Here is a 26674-nt window from a genome sequence, read left to right as displayed (position 1 = left end):
AAATGGAGACTTGGTGTGGTGCATGCCCAACTTGGGAAACAGACAAAAGACAATAATATAGCAACAATAACAATATCAATTATACTACTAATAATGAAAAAATTTAGTTTCCGTTTAAGTAATAAAAACAACACGTGGCCAAGCACAGAGCCAGCTCATTGGCAGTTTTTTTTTTCTTTCCTTTTTTAAATTTTCTTTTAATAGCTAAAAATATGACAAAGCTCCAATGAAAATTTGAAAATATAAAAGCACCCACATGAGCTAAATTCAAAGGTCATCTCTGTAAACGATAGACAAATTGAGAGGTTTGGGAGTGTGAAAAGTGATTGCTGTATTGTATAAATAATTACACATACAAGAGAGTTTATATACAATAATTAAGCTTGACAAAACTAACTCTAACAAACTCTGTAACTAAAACTAGTATCAGTGACAATTAGCTGTAACTAACTAACAGTCAGCACAACTAGCTCTTGCTTAGTAGACTATCTTTTGCCTGAGTCTATAACATTAACACACTATACTTATCAACTAGATCTTTTGACGCCCCTAAGAGAGCCTCTATGCAGCTTCTTTGGCTCGTAGAAAAAGTTATTACAATACATACCTATAATACGGATATCAACTACAACATTCAGCCAACAATTTGTATTATCAGGGATGAGAGAAACGAACCTGAGATAGTGGGCGTGAGGCAGAGATAGATCTCTGGAAGGCGTGACTTCGTGAGGCGTGACTTCTTGAGGCAGAGAAAGAACTCGTGAGGCAGAGAAGCTCCACTCTGGAGCGTGAATTCGTGAGGTGGAGAAAGAGCTCCACTCTAGAGCGTATCTGCTAAAAAATAAAGATTGCTGCTCCAAAATTTCCTACACGATATATGGAGAGGACCACGAAGAAATTTAAGGGTTCAAGTAATAAAAAATTTCTTTTAGTTGCAGTCACCTTGCAAGCAGTATCAAACCCAAAACTTATTGGGACTTCTTTGCATTTTAAGTCACCATCAGTGGTTTTTGGACACCCAATCACCTGAGTTTTCAAATTCTTTCACCTGGTTGAACAAAAGAAAAAAAACCAAATTGTGTTAAACAAACCAACGAAACAACGTTAAAGGCAAGACTCCTGTAACCCTGTCGAACTGTTAGATAAAGAATCCCTAAATTCTATTTGGATGGGTCCCATACACTGATACAAGCACCTAAAAAATAGATGGATCCATGGATTACATGAATGACATATGAAGACAAATACAGGCAACAGTTCCATCTGCCAAGCAAGATTTTTCTAGAAAGAAAAAAATTAGTTATATACCTGAAATTCTCAGCAAGGAGGCAGGCATTTGTGTTCGAGTCATCCTCACCAATAACAAGAAGTCCATCCAAATCAAGCTTCGCGGCAGTATCTGCAGCTTGTTGAAACTAAAAGGAAGATCCATTTAAACAATTTATTATGAACTTAATGTGTCAATAAAACTTAACATGCAACTGTGAAGAAAGAAAAAAAAGTCACCTGCTCTGGAGTTTCAATCTTATCTCTTCCACTACATATCATATCAAAACTACCCTGATAAAAGAAAATTTTCTCCAATCAAATACAATATCTTGGTTAAAATGCCAACAGCCGCATGTATGAATTTTGTATAAATCACTAGAATAGAATGGATGCGCTATATCTTCTGAGCAAATTAGAACACTCAGAAGCAGCTATCTTTACACATGATCATGGACCTCCACTGCATAAATGACAAAACCAAACCATAGTCCAAACTCTCACCTGGTTTCTGTACGGGTAAATATATTCTGGTGTAAGTTCCACATACTTGCCCTTCATGATTCCAGCTGGACCTCCCCTGAAACCGTACAATAAGCTGCCTTTAGCACGCTCCTGCAAGTAATCTACCAGGAAGCATAGAATGAATGAACTCGACCATACTGGACACTATTAACTGCAAGAAAACGAATTATGATAACAAAAAATTCTCACCAAAAATTCCAAAAATGACATTGTGCCCTCCAGGTGCCTGGCCTCCCGAAAAAACGACGCCAATTTTCAACTTTTTCTGCGAATCGTTAGAGTCAGAATCGCTCGGCACCACCAAGGCAGATGGCTGGCCGAAAAGTTGACTTCGTGAGGCAGAGATGAGTTGAGAAGACTTCGTGAGGCGGAGAGATGAGCCGAGAGAGAGACTTCGTGAGGTGGAGAGGGCGGAGAGACGAGACGAGAGTGAGACTTCGTGAGGCGGAGAGGGCGGAGAGACGAGACGAGAGTGAGAGATGAAGGCTGAGAGAAATCTTTCGGGTAACTTAGATTTAGGGAATTTGGCAGATGAGACTAAACAAAAAAAATTCATTTTGGCACCCGAGGTTTATTCATATGGCGCCAAAATATGTTTCGTGTGTTTTTAATCCCCCACCAATAATAACACTTATAAATATATGCTATTCTTTAATGTAATATATACTAAAAATTGTTGTAGTGATATTTTCTAAGGACATCTAACAATTTATCTTCTTGTTCTTTATCTAAAGCGGATGCTATGATAACATGCAAGGTTTCAGACTCTCCTAGAAAAGCATATTTTAAATTTTCTGGCAAAGATTTAATGTCTAATTTTGGAGACTCAGAAATTGATTGAACGTGATCTAAGGATGAAAAATGTTCAACTTTGGTTTCATTTAAGGGTATAGACTCTGGGAAATAATTCACATCAGCATTAGAATCATCAACATGCAAGTTCATACCAAAGTATTTTTCACAAAAGTCAAGTAAGTCATTTCCACCATCTTCACAAATACTATCTATCATGTTAACTCCATGGACTTCCTCACATTCAACAGATTTAACAACATTAAATACATTCAATTCAACAGTCATATTTCCAAAAGACAATTTCAAAACACCATTACGAAAATTTATGATTGCATTAGATGTAGCTAAAAATGGTCTACCTAAAATGATAGGAATTTGAGCATGCATATTTTCAACAGGTTAAGTATCAAGAAAAATGAAGTCAACAGGAAAGTGAAATTTATCAACTTTTATCAAAACATCCTCTATAATGCCTCTAGGAATTTTTACAGAACAATCGGCTAATTGAAGAGTTATAGAAGTAGGTTTTAGTTCACCAAGACCAAGGTGCTTATAAACATAATAAGGCAATAAATTCACACTAGCACCCAAATCAAGTAAAGCCTTGTTAATAAAATGATCACCAATAATGCATGAAATTGTGGGACACCCATGATCTTTATATTTAACAAGACTCTTATATTGAATAATAGAACTAGCTTGTTCAGTTAAAAACACATTTTTAGGAACATTAGTATTTTTTTAATAGTACAAAGATCCTTTAAAATTTTAGAGTGGACATGAATTTGTTTAATGGCATCTAAGAAAGGGATATTGATACTAACTTGTTTGAAAACTTCTAAGATGTCATTATATTGGCCGTATTTTTTAATTGGAAGTAATCTTTGTGGGAATGGAGCTTTTGGAATGAAAGGATGGATTGGAGTTTCCTTGTTTGAAGATTCATTAGAACTAGAAGGCTGACTCTTTTCTTTTTCTTTTTCTTCTTCAACCTCAGGTATGTAATCGGGTTTGACAATGATCTTTCCGGACCTAAGAGTTGAAATTGATTTGACTTCTCCATTATGACTAGACTTTCCTATCTCATATTGACCTTTTGGATTTGGGATAGGTTGACTAGGAAATGTTCCTTTTTCTCTATCAGCTAAAGCAGTGCGCGAGTTGTCCTACTTGTGTCTCGAGTTTGGTAATTGATTGAGACTGATTTTGTAGGATTTGTTGAGTGGATTGCATAAATTTTTGTAAGGTATCTTCTAAGGAAGGTTTTCTTTGTTGAGGATATGGTTGATTTTGTGGGGCATGAGTTTGGTTTTGCGTGTTTTATTGGTGCCCTTGATTCATTTGAGGTTGGTTTTGTCTCCATGAAAAGTTTGGATGGTTTCTCCAATTTGGATTATAAGTGAATGAAAATGGGCTATCATTTGGTTTCCCATAAGAATGAAGAGCATTGGCCTCCTCAGAAAAGACTTCTTGGTAGGAAGGACATGATTGGACATTATGGAAAGGACTAGAACATATAGAACAAACATCTTTTCTTAGTTGTATTGGAGAATTTATAGTTTGGCTTATGGCTAAAGCTTCTACTTTTCTCGCTAATTTGTCTAAGGATGTTCTTAAGTATAATTCATCTTTTACTTCACACCTTCCTCCTCTTTTTGGTGAATTAGTTGACCTACACCTAGGATCAAAATAATTCCATTGTTGTGAATTGACAGACAAATCTTCAAGGGTGTCCCAAGCCTCTTGTCCTTAAAATTTTAAAAATTTTCCGGTATGCATAAATTGAATCATTTGATGATTAGAGGGAGTCAAACCATCATAAAAATATTTTACAAGTCTCCATTTTTCAAAACCATGATGAGGACATTTTAATAATAAATCTTTAAATCTTTCCCAACATTCATAAAACTCTTCATTATCTTTTTGAAAATTTTTGGAGATTTCTCTCCTTATTAGACTATTAGTTTTAGACGTAGGAAAAAATTTCAGCAAGAATTTATTATAGAGTTGATCCCATGTAGTTACAGATCCCGTGGGAAGGGAATTTAACCAAGCTTTTTATTTGTCTTTTAATGAAAAATGGAACAATCTTAGTTTGACCAACTCATCAGAAAAGTTTTGAAATTTAAATGTTGAGCAAATTTCTAAGAAATCTTTGACATGCATGTAAGGATCCTCTCTATCTAACCCATTAAAAGATGGTAACAATTGAATGATTGATGGTTTAAGCTCAAAATGGGTAGCAGAAGTGGTTGGAAGAACAATACATGAAGGAGAATTAGATGAAATAGGTGCAAAATATTCAAGCAAAGTTTTTTCAGGCACAACATTTTCATCAACAGGATTAGCAATTGATTCCATGATGCTCAAATTTTTACTAACACTTTCAATTTCAAACAAAGATAAACGTCTTTTTACTAATCGATTTTTAGAGTTACGTTCCCAATGATGCATACAATTTTCACAAAGCAACAGAAATAATCTCAAACAAACAATTTTCTGATGTGGAAGATCAGTAAAAACCGCAACCACAGAGCATACTTAGAATTTTCTTTTTTAGAGATTTCACAACAATATAATTTTTATGGTTCACTTGTCCCCAAGCCTATTTGATTCCACTTACTCGCACACTACTAACAACTCCCCGAGGTTAATTAGTAGAGGCGGATTGAGAATTTTGTTCAAATTTCCTTTAAGAAAAAATTGCTTATGGTGAAAGGACAAGATTTAAGTTTTTTTTTTTCACAATTATAGAATAATATGATAAGAGATAAAGAAAAATAAGGAAAAATTAAATAAGACTAAAATTTAGGCAAGAGTAAGGAGGCATAGCATGCCATCAAACATAACAAAATTAACGTAAAAATTAGGAGGCACAAGTGCCATCAACTAAAACACAAGATAAATGACTAGGAGGCAAAATTTCCATCAACTAGCTAGGAGACAAAATTGCCATAAACTAGTAAATTGCACAAAAATATAACAATAAGATAAACAAAGAAAGTTACAACAAAGGTTAGGAGGCACAAATACCGTCAACTAACAAAGAAATACAAGGGATAAAACTAAAATAGAATTATAACAAAATTAGGAGGCACAAGTGCCATCAACTATAAAAATTAAAAAGATAGAGAGGAGGCACAAGTGTCGTCAACTATAAAAAAATATAAATATTTAAGTAAGTTTTTTTATGGGAGGTAGAACTATCTCAAATTTTCCTTTATTATCTTTTTTTTTTTTATAGATATATATTTTTTTATATTTTTTTATATATAGTTTTTTTTAAGTGCAAAAATTAAAATAACTAGTAGAAGAATTTACTAATCTTGAGATAAATTTCGTTTCTTTTTTCTTGCAACTCCCCGGCAACGGCGCCAAAAACTTGATGGACCCAAAATGGATATGTTTTAAAAATTTATAACTCGCAAGCGCACGAATCGTATATGAAATATAGTGTTCGTGTAAGCATGAGATCGAACCCAAATGAGTTGTCTAAAATAAAAAAGAAAACTATTTTAACCCAAAATTAATAAATTTTAACCTAGCTCCAAAGATTGATGAGATTTAATGTCATGAACATAAAATAAAATATTTAAAATAAAGTTATGTAAGAGAATACAAAGGAAATCAATTATGATTTGAAAATAAGTTGTAAAAGAAATATTATTAAGATACTAGAATCCACAAAATATAAGTTTAATAATATTTATTAGTATATTGATTCCCAAGTTTTAGTGATAGTTAAAATAAATCAAATTATAATTTTCCAAATAGATTTATAATTTTAAGCACAAATTGCTTCTAAAAAGATAGGATTTTTCTTCACTTTTCAAAAAGTATAATTTCAAAGTATTTAATGTGAATCAACCTAATGAAACAACAAAAAATCAAATAACATTATTTATAAGGCAAAACATAATATTTTTGTTCTAAGCATTGGATGTGTACAATTTAATGACACTTCTTACACAAAGAATATTATGTTTTGCAAAATGAAGAACAAAGTGCATATTATCTAACAATCCAAAATATGAGATATTAAAAATGAAAGACATATATGAAGAAGAAAAATCCATAAACTTTGTTGCATTACAAGAGAAATCAACATACAACATAAATATTATCTAGTTACAAGTTGCTTCATCATGATCTTAATAATCTTATGAAAAAGATTAGAAGCACATAACTAGAATAGAAATTACAAAATCAACAAAATACATACTTGAAAATGCTCTTGAAAAACCCCAAAATAGAAGAGAGAAAATGGGAGAAAAGAAGATGGTAACAAAAAATTAAGCACCCTAAAATAGTCTTGAAATTCCATATTTATAGCCAATATGAGAGCATTAAAATAATCAATTTAAATTAATTAAATTGATTAAATTAATTAAATTAATTAAATAAAGTAAATATGACATGTAGAGGTAATTATAGGGTGTAATGATGATGTTGTGGTGAATTATGTAATAAATCTGGGTAAAAAGATGGCATTTTAGACAAAGGGGACAAATGTACAAAAATGAGAGTGGCTGCACGTGGACAGCTTGTGAGGAGCTGAATTGTGTTGGGCCGTGGTGAGAGAGGCGGCTGGGGCAGCAGCTGGTGGGCTTCGGGCTGGTGGAATTAGGCCCGGGGAGGCTGGTTCATTTCCTTTATTTTTTCACAAAAATGCTATTTTTTTCATCATTCTTTTTGCTTTTCAAGAGCAAATAAAATACAACAAATTCTCTATAAAACAAACATAAATTAAATTAAAATTAAATATTTTCAATAATAAAATATACAACAAAAATTCTATAAAAATATTAATTAAAATTTAATTTACTTAAACATTTAAGCTCAAAATTGCATATTTTTACTCCTAACTTAATAATATTAATTTTAAATAATTAAACTATAACATATTATAATAAAATATCTATAAAACCACACAAAAATATATAAAATCATAATAAGACTAGTAAATTCAAAATTACTTAAAAACTTAATAAATTACTTAAAACTCAAAAATTAAGTAATAATTAGCATAAAAATGTAGTAAAATAACTCTATTTTGTAAAGTTATCACTCAGTAGACTTAAGCTTATTATCATTTTGATTGAACCACTATAAGTATTCCCTTCTATGTTTACTCTAATTTATCTCTTGCAACCAGCCACATACATTCGGTGAAACTAGCGAGAAATCTGTGTCAACATATGTATTTTTATAAATTTAAAATGTAAGTGTGATGAATTGTTAGAAGAGAGAATATGAGGATTTTGGTGATTTGGGTGTGTTTACCGAGTTTTTCGGAAACGAATAACTAACAGAATAATAAAAAGATAAGAATTGTAGAAATACTGAAATGTAACTAAACAAACAGTGTTTTTACGTGGTTCAGGCATTAACAAGCCCTAGTCCACGAGTCGATGTTATTATACTTGGAAAAGGTTACAGTAAGATGGCTGGTGCATAAGAACTTCACACACTCACAATGTTTCTCTCGGGTTCTCTTGAAGAAGATGAAGCTAGAGAGATTTTGGTAGAGTTTTTGCTATGTGATCTCTCGGTCCCCCCTCTTCTTGTAAAATGAAGGGGCCTTTATAGCTAGGGTTTCGGATTAGGGTTTTTCTCCACGTACATGGGTCTTAATTACACCAGCCATAAATAGGGGATACAATTACTGTAGTCGCATGGCTACAAGACTCTATGTGGATATATTTACGTGAAAGTATGGGGAACACACAAAGTCAGCCATCTTTTCCAAGTTGTCAGCGGAACAGTAGGCGAAAAGGTACCTTTAGGCGTGCTGGGATGTGTGCGGCTTTGTCCTGACGGGCGTGTCAGGCGGGATCCTGTGTCAGACGGATATCATTCCAAATATGCCCTCTCCCGGACTCGACAGTTCGGTTTTGTTCTGTGCGAGGCACGGAACTGTTTCCGCGGAGACCACTCGAAGGGCCTCTCCTGGAAGGGGCCTCCCCGAGGGGTATCCTTCGGGAGTCCGGGAGAGTCAACGAGTTTCCGTGTTGTGCTTGCTTGGAAGAGTAATCCGGATATCAAACAGGGGAGGCGAAGCCTTTCTGTCCATCCGCGAGCTCTGGTCACCTACCGTGAAAGACATCGATAATTCTGCTTCCCCGAAGTCATCAATCTAAACGCTATCCGGAAATCTGGATAACATTTACCCCCCAAGGTCGCGGAGCTTTGAGAGATCCAGGAGCTTGTACAATCAGTTTCTTAGACTAGGCGAGGGGGCACCTTCTGTGTTCCCGAAAAGGTTCCTTTTTCCCGCCTGAGTATTAGTATGAAAGAGAAAAGGAATTTCTTCTGTTTGAGACCAAGTACTCAAGTGCGGCAAGGATCACGTGTCATTCTGGGAATGGTTCTGCGACCAAGACGTGTGCGTGAGGCGACTGGTTGAGGATGCGTGCGTCAGTCATCTGACCAATGATTTGACGGTTTTTAATGGTACTCAGGGCCCGAGGTGGTGTAATGATGGGAAATAAATACTTTATTCCCATCCGAGGAGTCATAAATAGGATCGTCGCTTCCTCTCCAGCCGTTGGATCTGATGCACACGGAATGGGAAGAACGGGACCGTCCATTTGAGGAATTCGAAACGGCCTCTTCCCTGCTATAAAAACGAGGGAAAGGACCTTTCTTCCTCTTTACGCTTTCAGATTCTCCATCTTTAGGATTTTCGGATTTCCAAACCTTCGAACTCTCAGGCTTCCCAGCTTACGTTCCTCCGAACTTGCCATTTCTTTTGGTAAGTATCTGGAAACTTTTCTTTTTGATTTGGCAGTGGGTTTATTCCCCGAAGTTCCTGGTTTGAATCGCCGTTCGTCTTTGCAGCTTTTACTTCTCGCGATCGTGCTGTGCAGTGATCCAGTTACTCCTTCAACCTCCACCTACCCGAATATCAGTAAGTATTTCTACTTTGCTCTTTCCTCCCAAACCTTAGGTTGTTGGTAGTTGTTAGAGTAGAGGTTTCTGCCATTATTGCTTATGTGCATGTGTGAATAGGGCTTTGGTAGGCATGTGATTGATTGTGAGTCGATAAGTAGCCTTTTCTGCGTGTTTTGGCGATTTGCGTTTGGAAAGTCGTCCCTTGTTTTGCTGTTTTAGGGCATAAGCATGAACGCCTTTAGGGTGTCTTTCTCTGGAAAAACACTTCTTTTGGTGGGCTTAGGCTCGGGGTCTGAGTCTGGTTCCTTGCTGTCCTTCGGGTGGCATGGTGCCAATCCCTCGGCAAGCTCGGTGGGAGCCTCTCCAAGCAGTTTTCGGGGAGGGTCTCCCCGACGCCTTTGATACCACTAGGGTATGACAAGGGTGCTGACTGCTTAGAGTGTTTTCTTCTTTCTTTTCTTTTGTCCAGTGACGAACATCTCGAAGGAACAACTCCTTGCTGCGGGGGAGGCTGAATCTGCCCAAGAGAAGGGCTCTCCTGTCGCTGGTGGAAAGGGGAAAGGAAAGGCGAAAGCGGTCGCGGCTAGCCCACCAACCTCCAATAGTTCCATCTGGGAGATGGACCAAAAACCGAACCTTTTCAGGAATTATGGCATGCTGGAGCTGTATTCCTCTGAGGCAGGCCTGAAGAACATCCCAGGTCTGATGTGGCACCGTCTGTCGGTGCTGGGCGAGTCAGCTAGCCAGAGCCATGAGGGCTTTGGTGCCTGGAGATGGGCACACATAGTGTGCGGAGCGCACTTGCCCCTAAGGAGTTACTTCGCCAATTTCTGTGTGAAGGCGGGGATTGCCCCCTTCCAATTAATTCCTCCCAGCTACAAGCTCTTAGCGGGGTGGTTCATCTTTTGCAAGTCCCGGAGACTGGAAGCTCCTACCCCAGAGGAGGTGCTATACTTTTATGGGTTGAAGTCTCAGCCTATGAGGGGTCACTCAGACAAGGTGGGGTTTTACAGGCTAGAAAGGCACCCGGATGTGATGTGCCCCACTTGTCATACCGCGAGGGTTCCAGACCTCCGGGAATACTGGTTCCTGACGACTGGCTTCCCGCTGAAGAGGGTGCCAGCCCTATCTTTGGACTTCAAAATCCCTGGTAAGTGTTCCTTCTTTTCCTTTTCAACTTTGTTTCTTTGCGTTTGATTTGCCTTTTGGGAGGATCTCTAACGCTTGTATTTGATTTTTGCAGAAGTCGTTCCGCGGACACCTCGCTGCGCGGAGATGATAAGGAGGTCCAAGTTCTACGAAGGGCTTTCTGAGGAAGAGTTGAGAGTGGAAGGACTTGTGACCTCCGAATCGTTGAGGGAGTATGGGTTACTCGCCTCCTTCCAAAATATCGAGCCAGTAAGTGGTAGGGGGCAGACTCAGGTGTCGGCTGACATCCGGGAGTAGATTGCCCTGGAGCTGTCTAAGGTGATCACCCAAGCCGCTCGGGACGAAAATACTCTATCTCCTAGTTGGGCGGAGAGGTTCCCCGACCCCCAGCCGGAGGGAGAGGAGATCGAGGCTCGCCACGCCGCGGCTTACCCTAACGAAGGGGCTCCGGGGGCTAGTTCCTCCGGGAGAGGTAAGACTAGTTTTCGATTGATCCACACCCCCAGCCTGTCTGAGGTTTCCCAGACCTCTCAGATGGGGTTTGATCCCCGTTTCCTTAGGCTAGATCCGCGTAGGATACCTTTCGACAGGTACTGTGATAGGGTAGATGAGCTCCTCTGGTGTCTGAGTGATGGTAGTCTGCCAGAAGGTGTCATCATGGTTGACCCTTCTTCTCTCAGCATGTTCTTCCCGGACTTCAAGGAGTACGGGAGCTTCCTGGAGCAGGAAGCGATGTTTTGTTTTGCTCGGGGAAGGCCATCCACGTTTCTCGTGCATGGTCGTCCCTTTCAAACTTTTCTTTTTCTTGTTTCTTGTTCCCTGCTGGCGGGCTTGCTTGTACTTTTATGTTGCTGATTGTCTTGTCTTCCGCTTATCTTCTTTCTCGTTTCTTGTTGGTTCGTTAACCTTGCTTTGTACGTTTCTTGCAGAGTATCCCGAAGCCAAGATGTTGGGGAGGGTTACTTTGCTTATTAAGAAGGCTGCCACCAGCCAAGACCCGCCCACGGGGAAAGGACGGAAGACCAAGGCTGGTAGGGGAGGTAAGGCTGCCTCCCCCAAGAAGACAAGTGGCGAGGCGCAAGCGTCTCCGAGGGTAGAGAAGTCCCCTGCTGAAGGGCCTTCCGAGACTATGATGGTCTCGAGTAGCAGTAGCGACGGGGAAGGGCTTGTGTTCCCCGTGAGGACAACTGGGGTGAGCAAGCGTCCCGGAGAAGATGCTGAGGGTGCTAAGAACAAACGCCTTAGACACTCTTCTCCCGGTCGAAGGCAACAACAACAGCAACGACAGCAATCACAACTACAACAACAGCAGCAACAGAAACAAGAGAGACAATCACCAACGCCGCAGCAGCAGCAACAGCAACATCCAAACCAGCAGCAGCAACAAGGGCAATTACTTCTGCTACCGCAGCAGCAAAAGCAACAGACCGGGGCCTTAATACCCCGGCTGCCTCCTCCTCCAGCCCAAAGGGGGTCCACCCTTCCGGGGTCTCCGTCTTCTCAGACAACCAATCTTCCCCTGCCTGGCCTGAAGTTCCACTTTCCGCGGAAGCCAACCAGTTTTCCCGCTGCCCTCCTGGAGGGTGTAAGACGGGCCGATAGTTTTTTGAAGAGGCGGCTAGAGGCGGAGAAGGCAGTTACTCAAGGAAGGGCAGATAACTTGTCTGCCGTGAAGAGGGCTGAGCTGGCCGAGGGGGTGAGATCTCCTCACCCGGCCGGAGCGGTTCTGGATGGTCCAGCCTTGGAGAAGAGGCTGGTGCCTAGGCTCGGACGTGCATTGGCGCCGTTCGGAGCTGAGATGATGGAGGACATGGCCCTGAGCTTATGCGAGCTCAATTCTGAGAAATGGGCCATCAGCAGCAGCAAGGATCCGCTGTTGCTGACACACGCTGTGAAGCAGCAACTGTCCGGGGTAAGCCGTCAGTTGTTATTTTTTTTTATTTTTTTTTTTTTGGGACCACCTGTCTTTTGGTCCTGCTTTAGCTCATTCTGTTGTCTTTCCTTGCAGGCCTCTATGATCGCGGAACGCTCGTTCCGGGAGGTTGGTGCAGCTCTGGTTCAGCTGGAGGAGAGCCAACTGGCTCGCCAGGCCTTGGAAGCGGAGAAACAGAAACTGACCCAACAGGCCTTGGGGGCTTCGGAGAAGATTGATCAGGCCCGGCGCACGGCTGAAGAAGAGGCGGAGAAGAAATATCTTGCCAAATATCAAGAGTACCGGGCCAAGGCAGAGAATGAGTTTAGACAGCGGTCGGATGGGATTAAGACCGAAAACTCCAAGCTCCGGGAAGAGCTGTCCCAAGCCAAGGTGGAGAAAGATACCCTGGAAGCCCGCTTGCAATCAAAGAACGATCTCCTCCTTAAGCGGCAAGAGGAATATTCCACTCTTCAGAGTAAGCTGCACGACGAGGAGCAACTCCATAAGAGGAGCAGGGATCTCGTGTCTATGCTTCAGTTGGGGCTCGCCGAGAAGGATAAAGAGATCGGGGCTTTGCAATTCACTGCCAGGGGGCATGTGACCGAGAAGCAATCCGTGCTGAACCAAAATAGGGAGCAGCGCAAGGCGATTGATTCTCTTAAGGGGGAGCGGGATGCCTCCAAGGCCGAAATGGAAAAATTGAGGGCCCAACTAACTGCCGCGGAAGCACAGCTGGCAACCTCCGAGGCGGAGCGGTTGAAGGAGAAGGAGGATGCTGAGGTGATACTGAACAGGACTATTAATATATCGCATGTGGTCCTCATGCATCAACTCTGGAAAGTGAACCCGGAGGTGTTAGGCTACCTGGGAGATGATGCCGAAGCCATGAGGGAGAAGCTACTCGTGTGGGATCAGGGCCCAGAGGCGTACGTCCAAACTTATAACATTGACGAACGTGCTGAAGCTCCTGAGGCGGGAGATCCCGGAGAGGCGGGGACCTCTGAACCTTCTCATGACCAAATCCCTCCTTCCAATGAGCCGACTCCGCCAGCCTCAGCTGAAACAGATGCCCCCGAAGCTGCGGTCGTGGACGCTGTAGTTACCCCCAATGCTTGAAGGGGTTTTATCTTTAATTGTTTTTCATTTTGAGTTTTTCATTGCGGACATTTTTTCCATAATCATAGCATTCTCCTTTCTTTTCTGCCGAGTTCTTTATTTATCTTTGCGCTTAGGGTAGACATTTATACGGTAGAAACTGTTGTAGGGGCGTATGGGGTTTTGGTTCCAACGGCCAAAACTTATGCACTTCCCACTTGAAGCTTTAACGGATGATGTCTTTCCCCACGTAGTTTCTAGGTTACGAAGGTTTTCTGGTTCCAACGGCCAGGCTCCTTTCACCGTACTTTATCTTTCCTGAGGCGAATAGCCAATCCCGGGACTTGTAGTTATACTGTTCGCTGGGATTGCTAAGGTGAGTCGTTCCATTGTTTGGAACGGGAGTTCTTTTGGTGAGCGTCGCTAGACTTAAGGTTAGATCTTTGTGAAGCAAAACTAACTGTTGTTGCGAACCTCATGGTGGCTGGCTTCAGGGACCTGGCATGGAGCCCTGCGAGGCTAGATCCGCGCGAAGCAAAGCTTTAGAGCGCTCGCGGATCTTGCCATCTTTTGCCTTGCGGGATCCGGAGCTGGAGCATGCGAAGCAAAGCTTTACAGCGCTCGCGGATCTTGCCATCTTTCGTCTTGCGGGACCCGGAGCTGGAGCTTGCGAAGCAAAGCTCTACAGAGCTCGCGGAGAATTCTGCAAAGGACTTGTCAAGGAGTTGGGGGTGTTTTGGCGTAGCTCTATGAACGTGCCTCAACCCCCAGTCCCGTCCATCGCTGGGCTACACAAGAGATAATTCTCATGATACATAATGGCAGGCATTTCTGTGGCAATTTTCACTTAAGCACGTAATGCACATATGACACGTAATGCAAGCATGTTCATGGCAACAAATAAACCTAAGCTTAACAATTAGAGCAAAACAATTTAAAAACTTCAAACACAATGCTAGCACATAAGTGGTGTTCTGTGTACGTTTTGTTCAAGGGGCGTATGGCTAAGCCTTAGCCATGTATACCCCCCAAGTGAGCGTGGGGTCCGGACGTCTCCGGACCGCGTGGTCACTTGTTAAAACGCAGCTTTGAACATAGGGATAAAAAGTGCAGTAAAAGCGGAGTGAATCCCTCCGTGTTTCATTAAAATAGCCTGCTAGGCGTTAGTTTTACAACAGGGAGGATTATTTCCACATTTTTCACTTTTGTTATTTTCACCAAGGACTTCCGACTGGATGGTCCGGGGCCTACTGGTAGTAACGGCGGAGGTGCTCCGCGTTCCAGGCGCGCGGGACTTTAGATCCGTCGAGTCTCTTTAAGTGATACGTCCCATGGCCCACTTTTTCTTGGACTTCGTAGGGGCCTTCCCAGTTGGGTCCGAGGACTCCTACTCCCGGATCCTGCGTAGCAGGAAATACTCTCTGTAGGACAAGGTCCCCAACTTCGAATGCACGGCTCTGGACTCTCGTGTTAAAGTGTCGGGCTATCTTGCCTTGGTACATTTTTAGTTGGACCTGCGACTGCTCCCGGAGCTCTTCGATCATGTCTAAGGACTCCTGGAGGAGGGCATGGTTCCGGGTAGGATCGTAGGTGTCTTGCCTGTGAGAGGGGATCATAGCTTCTACTGGGATGACGGCCTCGCAACCGAAGGTCATGGAATAAGGCGTGTGCCCCGTCGAAGTTCTCTCTGTTGTGCGATAGGCCCAAAGTACTCGCGGAAGTTCTTCCGGCCAGTGAGCCTTGCAGGCTTGGAGTTTTTTCTTCAACGTGGTCTTTAATATTTTGTTTACAGCTTCCACTTGTCCATTAGCCTGGGGTCTGGCGACTGCGGAAAAGCTTTTGATAATTCCATGCGAAGCACAGAAGTTCGTGAAGTGTTCACTGTCAAACTGCTTTCCGTTGTCGGACACAATTTTCCGTGGAAGCCCAAAACGACACACTATATTCCTGATGACAAAATCCAGTGCTTTTTTAGATGTGACCGTGTTCATAGGTTCAGCTTCAGCCCATTTGGTGAAGTAGTCTACCGCGACTATGGCGTACTTCACTCCACCCTTTCCAGTGGGGAGGGAACCTACTAGGTCAATGCCCCAAACGGCGAACGGCCAGGGGCTGGTCATTAGGGTAATTTCCGTAGGCGGCGCTCGCGGAACCTTGGCGTACCTCTGGCACTGCTCACACTTCCTGACATAATCCACACAATCCTTCTTCATGGTGGGCCAGAAGTATCCTTGTCGAAGGATTTTTTTGGAGAGGCTCAGCCCGGAGGTATGATCGCCACAGAAGCCTCCGTGAATCTCATGGATGATGGTGCTGACTTCGGTTCCGGCAACACACCTAAGGAAGGGTATGGACAACCCCCTGCGGTAAAGCTTTCCATCCATAACCACGTATCGGGGAGCTTGATACTGGAGCTTCCTTGCGTCAGCTTTATCGGTGGGGAGTTCTCCGGTGGTGAGAAATCTGAGGATGGGTCCTATCCAGGAGTGGGAATGGTCGATGATGGCGTTTATCCTTCGCGTCTCAGTACTGGGGGCTTCTAAGTGCCCGATGGGGACTAAGCCATACTGTTCAATCTCCGGGTCCGTTGCAAGCTTGGCCAGCGTGTCCGCGAGTGAGTTCTGGTCCCGGGGGACCTGGCGGATTTGGTAGCCTTTGAAATGCTGCAGTAGGTCGCGGGAGAGAGACACGTAGGCAGCCATCCTTTCGCCTTTCGTCTGGTATTCCCCGGATATTTGGTTTACCACAAGTAGGGAGTCGCTGTACACTTCGATTTTTTGGGCTCCGACTTCTCTGGCCAGTCGTAACCCAGCTAACATGGCTTCGTGTTCTGCCTCGTTGTTGGATGCTGGGAATGCGAAACGGATGGCGCTCTGGAGCTGATGCCCTTGGGGAGATATTAGGATGACCCCCGCTCCAGCTCCTTTTTCATTTGAGGCTCCGTCTACGTAGACCTTCCAGGTGGGAAGTTCCAGGTCAGGATCTTCTGGGAGGTCATTCATTCCCGAGCACTCCACAATAAAGTCCGCGAGAGCTTGACCTTTTATGGAAACACGCGGTTGGTAGTGGACGTCGAACTGGCTTAGTTCCATGGCCCACTTAAGCAATCTGCCAGAAGACTCGGGCTTCTGCAGGACTTGTCGGAGAGGGTGGTTGGTGAGTACTTTGATGGTGTGCGCCTGGAAATATGGCCTCAGCTTCCGTGAAGCGATCAGCAAGCAGAGGGAGAGTTTCTCGATCATCGAATATCTGGACTCGGCGTCCAATAACCTCTTGCTTACGTAATACACAGGGAGCTGGATACGGCCATCTTCCCGGACGAGAGCGGCACTTACGGCGTGCTCCGTCACAGCTAGGTATAAGAACAACGCCTCTCCTTCGACCGGCTTGGACAGAATGGGGGCTCGGGTTAAATGTTCTTTGAGGTGTTGGAAGGCCGCTTCGCATTCGGGGGTCCACTCGAACTTCTTGTTCCCTCGCAGAACATTGAAGAAGGGGATACACTTGTCGGTGGCCTTGGATACGAAGCGGCTGAGAGCAGCTATCCTTCCGGTAACGCTCTGGACATCCTTATGCTTCCGGGGGGAAGGCATATCTATGAACGCCTTTATTTTCTCAGGGTTGGCTTCCACTCCGCGGGAGCTGACAATAAAACCGAGGAACTTCCCAGACGAGACCCCGAAAGTACATTTCTTTGGATTTAGTTTCATCCTGTACTTTCGGATCACGGTGAAAGCTTCCTCAAGGTCGTTACTGTGGTCCCCGGAGGTCTTGGACTTTACCAACATGTCGTCCACGTACACCTCCATGTTCCTCCCCAGTTGGTCCTTGAACATTCTGTTTACCAGACGCTGGTAAGTCGCCCCAGCATTCTTCAAACCGAAAGGCATGACCACGTAACAGTAGACACCCTTATCCGTGAGGAAGCTGGTGTGTTCCTGGTCCGCGACATGCATCTTGATCTGGTTGTATCCGGAGTACGCATCCATGAAGGATAAGAGTTCGTACCCGGAAGTAGCGTCCACCATCTGATCGATTCGCGGGAGAGGGAAACAATCTTTCGGGCAGGCCCTGTTTAGGTCCGTGAAGTCAATGCACATTCTCCAGGACCCATCGGGTTTCGGGACCAGAACTGGGTTGGCCAACCACACGGGATAGTGCGACTCCTGGAGAAAGCCTATGGACATCAATTTGTCCACTTCAGCTTTGACGGCTTCGGCTCTCACTGGGTCCAGCGGCCTCCTCTTTTGGCGAATTGGAGTTGCAGCTGGGTCTATGTTGAGTGCGTGGCACGCAACATTGGGATTAATCCCCGTCATATCAGCGTGGCACCATGCCAGGATATCCTGATTATCCTTCACAGTGGCCACGATCTTATCTCGAACGGCCGACGGCAGGTTTTTCCCCACCTGAATGACCTTGGTGGGTTCTCCCGGATTGAGGATCACCTCTTCGACTTCCTCCATCGGCTCTATTGCTTTCTCGATTCCCACTCTTGGGTCGAGTTCGTCAAAGTATGCCTCCTGAGCATCCCTAGTTTCTGGCAATACTTCCGCCAAAGGAATGGCAGCAAACGTCTCTCGGACCGTGTAGACGGCTCGGACGGAGACGTTATAACAGCTCCGTGCACTTCTCTGGTCTCCTCGGAGGGTGCCAATACGCCCATCGTCGCAGGGAAACTTCAAGCATAAGTGACGTATCGAGGTTATGGCCCCACAATCGATCAGGACCGGTCGGCCTAAGATGGCATTATACGCCGTGGGGCAGTCGACCACCACGAATGTGCTATGCTTGAAGGCACAAGCGTCGCTTTCTCCTCTGAGGGTGACCGGAAGTTGAATTTTGCCTAATGGCATGAGTGCGTCCCCATTGAAACCTTGAAGCTGGACGGGGCATGGGGCCAGGTCCGTCTCGGTCAATCCGATCGCGTGGAAGGCCGCTTTGAAGAGGATGTTCACGGAGCTTCCGTTATCGATCAAGATCCGTGAGACCTTCTTATTGGCAATCTGGGCTTCCACCACGAGGGGATCGTTGTGGGGGAAGTGCACATGTCGAGCATCGTCCTCCGTGAAGGTGATGGGAAGATCCATCATTCGGGGACGTTGAGCAGGTGATTGGACCAAGGCGCACATCTCCTCGGCGTGTTCTAACTCCTTCAAGTACCTCTTCTGGGAGTTGCGGGTGCTTCCGGCAAGGTGTGGTCCTCCGGAAATGGTGGCGACGTGTCCGTCAACGGGTGGCGGAGCAAGGCCGGGCGGATATGGGTTGCCTGGCCCTGGAGCCAACAAGGCAATGGGCGCCGGAGCAGGTGGAGGAGGAAGTGCTGGGAACTGAGACCCGGGAGCTTGGGGGTGACCGGCTCCAGGAGCGCTAGCGGCCCCCCTCTGTCCCGGTGAATATGCAGCTCCGTGAACTATCCCCTGTCCGGGATAGATTATGGGTATTCTCACCCACTGACCGAGGTGTCCCGCTCTTGCCAGGGACTCGATCTCATCCTTCAGCTGAAGGCACTCATTCGTGGTGTGCCCCACGTCTCCGTGGAACTCACACCTCTTATTGGAGTCTCGCGGACGCCTTCCTCCGTGAGACACTTTCGGGGGCTTCCTGTAGTTGACCATATTACAGGTCGCCCGATAGACATTCTCTCGCGAGTCTATCAAACTGGTATATTCCGTGAACTTGGGCTCATAATCCTTTCGGGGTTTCTTTGAATGGTCTCCCCGGTTGGAGTTTCTTCCGCTTCGTTTGCTCCGCGATTGGCTCAAACTTCGTTCCGGGGCTTCCGCTTGCGGCTGCGACATGCTAGGAGCGATACTACATCCGGTTTGTACTGCTCCATACCCAGAGAAATGGGTTTGACCCGGCATCTGAGCAGACGCGGAAGGCCCATACACACTCGGAGTGAATCGGGCTCCTGGAAGCGTGAAGGCTGGTGCGGGAGCTTGCGAAGCAAAGCTCGGCGCAGTCACGGAAGGGGTTGGAGCCGGGGGAACTCCAAAGGCTTGCTGGTAGGCATCCTCAAGGTTGATGATTCCCTGAGCTTTTGACATGAATTCGGACAGGGTTTCTGCCCGTCGCCTTTGCATTTCCCCCCATAGCAGGGAGCCGACAGTAAGGCCCGATTGAAGGGCGATCAGCTTCATGTCATCGCTGACCTTGGTTTTTGCAGCAGCTTCCATCGTTCTCTGAATGAAAGCTTTGAGGTTCTCAGTGGGTTGCTGCTTGATGTTGGTTAAGGAACCAACCTCCATGTCGTGGTCGCGGGCAGCAATAAACTGCCTCCTAAACGCGGACTGTAGCTCCTTCCAACTGTGGATTGATCCGGGAGCTAATCTTTTCCACCAGTCCTCCGTGGACTTGGTAAGGGTGAGTGAGAAGCACATGCATTTGGCGTCCTCACTGACGCGCGCCACTTGCATCATTTTATTGTATTTAGCTAGGTGGGTACGCGGGTCTGTCCTCCCATCATATAATTCTATGTGAGGCATTTTGAAGTTATCCGGGAGGGACGTTTCCGCGATCCTCCTAATACATGGTTCCGGGTCTTCCTCCTCAGAATCTGACAGGGCCCCACTTTGCTTCCGGACCAGCTTGGTCAAGGCAGCAATCTGTTCCTCGAGCCTCTTCGTATCACTTTCCGGGAGGTCACGTCCCCGTAGCTTGTCATTAATATGATTTCGGAGGTCATCTCCGCGAGGCCGGGCTTTTTCCCCTTTGGCCTTCTCATACTTGGCCTCCAACCTTCTTCTTAGGTCCACCGTGGACCAGCTATCTTCAGAGTGCGAGTTCGCAGCCCGACCGTCCTGATTGACGGAATCACTGGGGCGGTTGTTCCTTCCCCTAGGCCTGGGTGCCTTAGCACCGGGCCCTTTAGGCACAGAGTGCCCCCTTGGGGCTGAAGGGCGTCTGGGCTTAGGAGCGCCAGAGACCTTCTGCGCGCGGGGGGGGCAGTCGGCTTGGTGATTCACGCCTTTAGGAGGTGCATGGGCGTCAGCGCGCACAGGCTCTCCAACTTTTTCTTTGCCCTTGTTAGGGGCGACTTTGGATGGTCCAGCAGCGGCTGGATCCGGCATGGGGGCATCAGCACCACCTCGAACAGAGGTATCCTCGTCCGAGTCGCCTAGATCTCCGAACTTACTTTGGAGGCGTTCCATCATGCGTTGCATTCTTTCGGAGACGCGCTCCTGCTCAGCAAGCTTGGCCTTAGTGGCCACCAGTTCTTCGGCTACTTGGACCAGTTCTGGGTCCTTCTCATAGTAGCAGCCGTCCTTGTAATAACCGTCTTGGACATACTCTTCTTCGTCTTCTAAGTATGTTGTATCTTCGGTACTGACCTGATCCTGGCGGGATGTCGGGTCTTCACCTCGATAGTCTAAGGGTTCGCTTTGCACCACATCTTCCATCACGGTATCGGGGTTGACCGTAGCATTTTTGTCAACAGCGGATTTTCGCGTAGTCACCATCTCTTTAGTACGAAGTGAATACAAAAAACGTACACAGAAAAAGAGCTGACTAACAACTTCCTACAGCTCTCAATGAAAGCACCAAAATGTTTACCGAGTTTTTCGGAAACGAATAACTAACAGAATAATAAAAAGATAAGAATTGTAGAAATACTGAAATGTAACTAAACAAACAGTGTTTTTACGTGGTTCAGGCGTTAACAAGCCCCAGTCCACGAGTCGATGTTATTATACTTGGAAAAGGTTACAGTAAGATGGCTGGTGCATAAGAACTTCACACACTCACAATGTTTCTCTCGGGTTCTCTTGAAGAAGATGAAGCTAGAGAGATTTTGGTAGAGTTTTTGCTATGTGATCTCTCGGTCCCCCCTCTTCTTGTAAAATGAAGGGGCCTTTATAGCTAGGGTTTCGGATTAGGGTTTTTCTCCACGTACATGGGTCTTAATTACACCAGCCATAAATAGGGGATACAATTACTGTAGTCGCATGGCTACAAGACTCTATGTGGATATATTTACGTGAAAGTATGGGGAACACACAAAGTCAGCCGTCTTTTCCAAGTTGTCAGCGGAACAGTAGGCGAAAAGGTACCTTTAGGCGTGCTGGGATGTGTGCGGCTTTGTCCTGACGGGCGTGTCAGGCGGGATCCTGTGTCAGACGGATATCATTCCAAATATGCCCTCTCCCGGACTCGACAGTTCGGTTTTGTTCTGTGCGAGGCACGGAACTGTTTCCGCGGAGACCACTCGAAGGGCCTCTCCTGGAAGGGGCCTCCCCGAGGGGTATCCTTCGGGAGTCCGGGAGAGTCAACGAGTTTCCGTGTTGTGCTTGCTTGGAAGAGTAATCCGGATATCAAACAGGGGAGGCGAAGCCTTTCTGTCCATCCGCGAGCTCTGGTCACCTACCGTGAAAGACATCGATAATTCTGCTTCCCCGAAGTCATCAATCTAAACGCTATCTGGAAATCTGGATAACAGGGTGATTTCGAATTAAACAGATATTTTCTTTGAGTTTTTGTATTAAATTATATTTTGAGGTATAGTTAGGTCATTTTAAGTAAGTAGAGGGATAGTTTTGTGAAAAACATTAAAGAGGTATATACTTTGTATTAGGTGTGTTATGATGGATATATTAGACCATCTCCAATGCATAGTGCAAATTTTGTGCCAATTTTGACTTAAAAAAATGAGCCAATTAACTTAAAAAGTTAATAATAATTAATGGTCATTTAATATTTATTGAGAATCTACAAAAATTATGTATATTTCATTTATTATTGTGCAAATTATGAACTCTAATCTATTTTCTACCATTGCATTTGCTCAAAATATTAAATGTCAATTAATAAATTATAGTGATTGGTAACAATATGTTAAATAAAAAAATAAAATTTATTGTTGTACTAAATTTGATTTATATAATATTTGTACTAAATTTGGTTTGTACTATATTTTGTGTTGAATTTGGTACAATTTTTAGCATGTGTCGAATTCGCCACATTTTTTAGAATATCGTTAAAGTAATTTTTTTTAAAAAAAGTGGTAAAATATAGCAATACACAAATTTTTTGGCACTCAATTGGAGATGCTCTTGTAGAGTTTTTCATGCAAAATTTGCAAACATAAAGGTTGTGTTTGGTAAAATTTTTGTTTTTGAATTTTTTAAACACAAAAATGGAAATATTATTTTATTTTTAAAAAATAAAAATATGTTTTGTAACTATTTTTGTTTTTTGTTTTTAAAACACAAAAAATAATAAATGTGTTTGATAACTTTTATTTTTATTTTTTGTTTGAGGTGTTGATTTGAATAGAAGAAGAAAAAAAAAGAAAGAGAAAGTTGAAAACGGTTTAAAAATATTTTGAAAGTGAGAAAATTCTTTTTTAAAAATATAATAAATTTTAATTAAAATTAAAAAATAATAAATAAAAATAGAGTTACCAAACACATTTTATATTTAATTGTCAAATTTTTAATTAATTAAATAAAAAACTATTTTTTAAATGTTACCAAATAGCACCAAAAAGTATCATAATTGTTTTAAGAACTAGGATGAGACTCTTTTGTTAGCTATTTAGGAATACATCTTATTAGCCGCATTAAGGTTAAAATATTACCTCTTGTCGCTAGTGGATGAGCTTTTGGAAAAAATATTATTTTTAATAAAAATATTTTATTTTTTATCTTCACATTTTAATTATAGAAAAAGATATTATATATATTATTTTTATTATTTTAGTCTAAAAATTTAAAATATAAATTATTTATATGCATTTTATTTAGAATATAAAAGAAAAGGAAAAAAATGAATAGTATGCATTATAAAAAATTTATTTTCATGCTGATAAAACTTATAAGAGAAAAATATATTTTATAAATAATGAGTAATGAATAAAGATAAATATAAATAAATATTAATATAAGGGTAAAAATGTCAAAAAAATTATTTCCTCTCAATTTTACCAAACAAAAGAAATAAATAATTTTCTTTCCTCTTGTTTTACCAAATAAGTAAGAGAGAAAATATATTTTTTCTTTCTTTTATCTTTTCTATCCTTTTTATATTTTCTATCCCTCCTATTTTCTTTCTCCTCTTCCAAACAAAAAAGTAAAAGTGCCTATGCTGAGAACCTTTATGAGCTTTTATACCAGGTCTTTGTTTTACTTCTTTCTACTGAATTTGAGCATTTTTCACTATGTTATGACAACTTTGGAATGAGAGAAACAACATTTTGCATGGTACAACCCAAGATAAAAATCCCCACCTGGTTGAATGGATTGAGAATTTTCTCTTGGAATTTAAAGTTGCTAATGGAGGAGAGATGGAAATAAATGTTTCTAGGATGAATACTTGGTTGCCTCCTAACCCAAGCAAGATGAAAATCAACACGGATGCAACTTTAACTGATGTGAAGGGTAAGATAGGTGTGACAGTGGTTTGTAGAGATGAGTGGATCTCATTCCTGCTAAAGCGAGGGGCTTGCTTCTTGGTGCTAAATTGGCTATACAACTCAACCTCAGTAGCTTCTCCCTTGAATCTGATTGTATCCAATTGGTCTATGCTTTGAGATCCAACAAACCTACTTTATATGAGTTTGGCAATGGTGGGGTTGCATGTTAATTAAAAGGGTTGGTAATGCTATTGCCCATATTTTTAGCTACGTTATCCTTGTCTTCTAAGGATTTTTTAGTGTGGATAAGGGACTATCTCTTTTGCGTAAGTTCAGGGGCTAGCTAATTTACCTCATCCAATGTTGTAATGCTCTTTATTGTTTAATGGAGTTTGTTTTTTTTTTTTTTTTAAAAAAAGTTTTCCTCCTTTTGTAGGGGGTGAAAGTAAAATCCACAAAATCGCAACCGACCATCAAACTGACCATTTAAAAACTGAAAATATGGCGCCACACCATCACAAAAACCATTTTCACCGCTTTAGTTCACCATCAGTTTCAGTTTTAAATTATATAATTCAATTATAACTGAAACCGACCATTTTCCATTAGTTATAATATCTATTAATATTATGCATATACTTCATATATCATATATATTATAATAGGAAGTTTCTCATGCGCAATCGTTAGAAACAGCTGCACCAGTTCGATCATCTTTTTAGACCTTTGGATTTTATTAAACGGCTTAAATGTGCAGGACACCTCTAACTTACATACATGTTGCCATGGTTCCTAGCACACAATATATTTATTCTTTTTCTTTCTTTTTTTTTTTAATTTGGGGAGCAGTGGTCTTTCCTCGCTCACTTTCTCTGTGTTGTCAACCATGATAGCTTTGTCACCAAGCTTTCATTGATGACACGGACGGTGCCATTGTGCTCCTCTCACCGTCGTAAACCTGGGCATGAGGTATGGCAGTTTGTCTCAGCATTTTGGCTGTGCATGGCGCTGTCAAAGTTTCCCAATGTTCAAGCTTTGTCGGCGTCGTTTCAGACCACCTAGGTTGTAGAGGATGACAAGGTCGTGCTTCCAAAGTCAAGGGGAACGCAAACCAAGCATTGGTTGCAGTCGATTAGCCATGGTCGGGGAAGAAAATCTTGCCGGAGTCATGGTGCTCTCGAGTTAGATCTAACATCCAACGATGGCGGTGAGCCTCACTACCACCATCATTGTCTTCGCCGATGTTCGAGCTTCAAAGCCTAGTGTATTGTTGCACTACCCATTGTCATGAAGTGGCGGCATCGCCATCAACCACCGCCGACACCACCTTTGATCAATGTCATTGATAATATAAAAACTAACAGTTTCATTTAAAAGAACAAAATTAATCAGTAAATGGGGATCCAATTCACACTTTTGTTAATCCTTTTCCTTGTTAAATATGGTTTGGAATTTTTTGAATGTTGTTCTTCGTGGGTACAACTTTTGTTTCTTCTTCATGTTGATGTGCTGAGGTAATTTCTATTGGATATGTGTTAATTTGAATGAGAATAATGTTGAACACCACAACACGTGAAAACGTAATTACTTTATTATTAAGAAAGTGATTACACCAAGACTTAAATACAATATTTGACCACAACACACACACACTAAATACTTACACACTTTATTTTGGAGCACTCACTAATGACTTCTTTCACACTCTTTACACACACTTATATAGTACTTGCTTAGACTCACACTTTTTGAAATACTTTGTGTACTCACTTTTGGACACACACACTTTGCTACAACTTGAACACATTTGAAAGGGACCTAAGGTCCCTATTTATATTGTTCTAAAGTCGGCTGCCACAACTTACCATTATATGCTAGAAATTTCTAGCAAATTGTATGACTAAAAAAAAACTCTTGAAGCTTCTACAAAGCATGACCATTTTCTAGACATCTTAGATAAACTAATATCTCAATGGGCTTGGCCCAAAATGCTAGAAACATCTAGCTATTATATTATTTCCAGGAAATTCTATAACTATTAAATTCGGTGGTGACTTTAACACTCCCCCTCAACACCGACTCTTCATATTGAGTTGTTCTCTAAGTTTCTCAAATCTTGTAGCATTAAGCCCTTTGGTAAACAAATCTGCTACCTGGTCTTTGCTCTTTACTTTGTGCATCTCTAGCTCTTCTTGTAGTACTTTTTCTCTCAGAAAATGATAATGCACATCCACATGCTTTGTTCGAGCATGAAAAACTGGATTTTCCGCAAGGCGAATAGCAGACTGATTTTCACAATAAAGCGGCATTGAATAATCTGTTAACTGATGTAGGTCCTTCATCAGTTGCATCAATCATGTACTTTCCTGAGCTGCCAATGCTGCTGCTCTATATTCTGCTTCAGTGGTTGACAAAGACACCGTTGGTTGCCTTTTGCTACACCAAGATATAGCTCCAGATCCAAGCTTGAATACATACCCAATAGTTGATCGACGGGTATCATGATCTCCAGCATAATCAGCATTACAGTATCCAACTATCTTAACCTCATCACATTTCTTATAAAAGAGACCGTAGTCAATGATATCTTTGACATACCTTAGCATTCGTCGCATTGCTTCCAAATGAGGTTTCCTTGGGTGTTGCATATACTGACTTGCTACGCCAACTGCATACGAGAT

The 26674-nt window shown here is 42.7% G+C and overlaps 1 protein-coding gene across 1 annotated transcript; it reads right to left on the bottom strand.

Moving 5' to 3' along the window:
• Positions 1 to 1119: 1119 nt before the first annotated feature.
• LOC133791937 (pyrophosphate--fructose 6-phosphate 1-phosphotransferase subunit beta 2-like) lies at positions 1120 to 26302 on the bottom strand. The gene is made up of 4 exons (XM_062229843.1): positions 26147 to 26302; positions 1771 to 1935; positions 1507 to 1560; positions 1120 to 1415 (listed from the first exon to the last, which is right to left on the bottom strand). Exons 1-4 carry the CDS (start codon positions 26300 to 26302, stop codon positions 1161 to 1163), a joined length of 630 nt encoding a protein of 209 aa, XP_062085827.1. The 3' UTR covers positions 1120 to 1160.
• Positions 26303 to 26674: the final 372 nt, after the last annotated feature.

Source organism: Humulus lupulus, chromosome 7 (assembly GCF_963169125.1).
Source record: "Humulus lupulus chromosome 7, drHumLupu1.1, whole genome shotgun sequence".
Classification (NCBI taxonomy): domain Eukaryota; kingdom Viridiplantae; phylum Streptophyta; class Magnoliopsida; order Rosales; family Cannabaceae; genus Humulus; species Humulus lupulus.
This window is presented reverse-complemented; position numbering and strand designations above follow the sequence as displayed.

Excerpts from the sequence above, each read along its gene's own strand:
- LOC133791937 (XM_062229843.1), bottom strand. The coding sequence starts at position 26,302 with ATGCCGCTTTATTGTGAAAATCAGTCTGCTATTCGCCTTGCGGAAAAT. Across the intron at positions 1,936-26,146 it reads AAGTAAAGAGCAAAGACCAG|TGTCCAGTATGGTCGAGTTC; the intron begins GTAGCAGATTTG and ends TGCAGTTAATAG. Across the intron at positions 1,416-1,506 it reads AGATTGAAACTCCAGAGCAG|TTTCAACAAGCTGCAGATAC; the intron begins GTGACTTTTTTT and ends TCTTCCTTTTAG.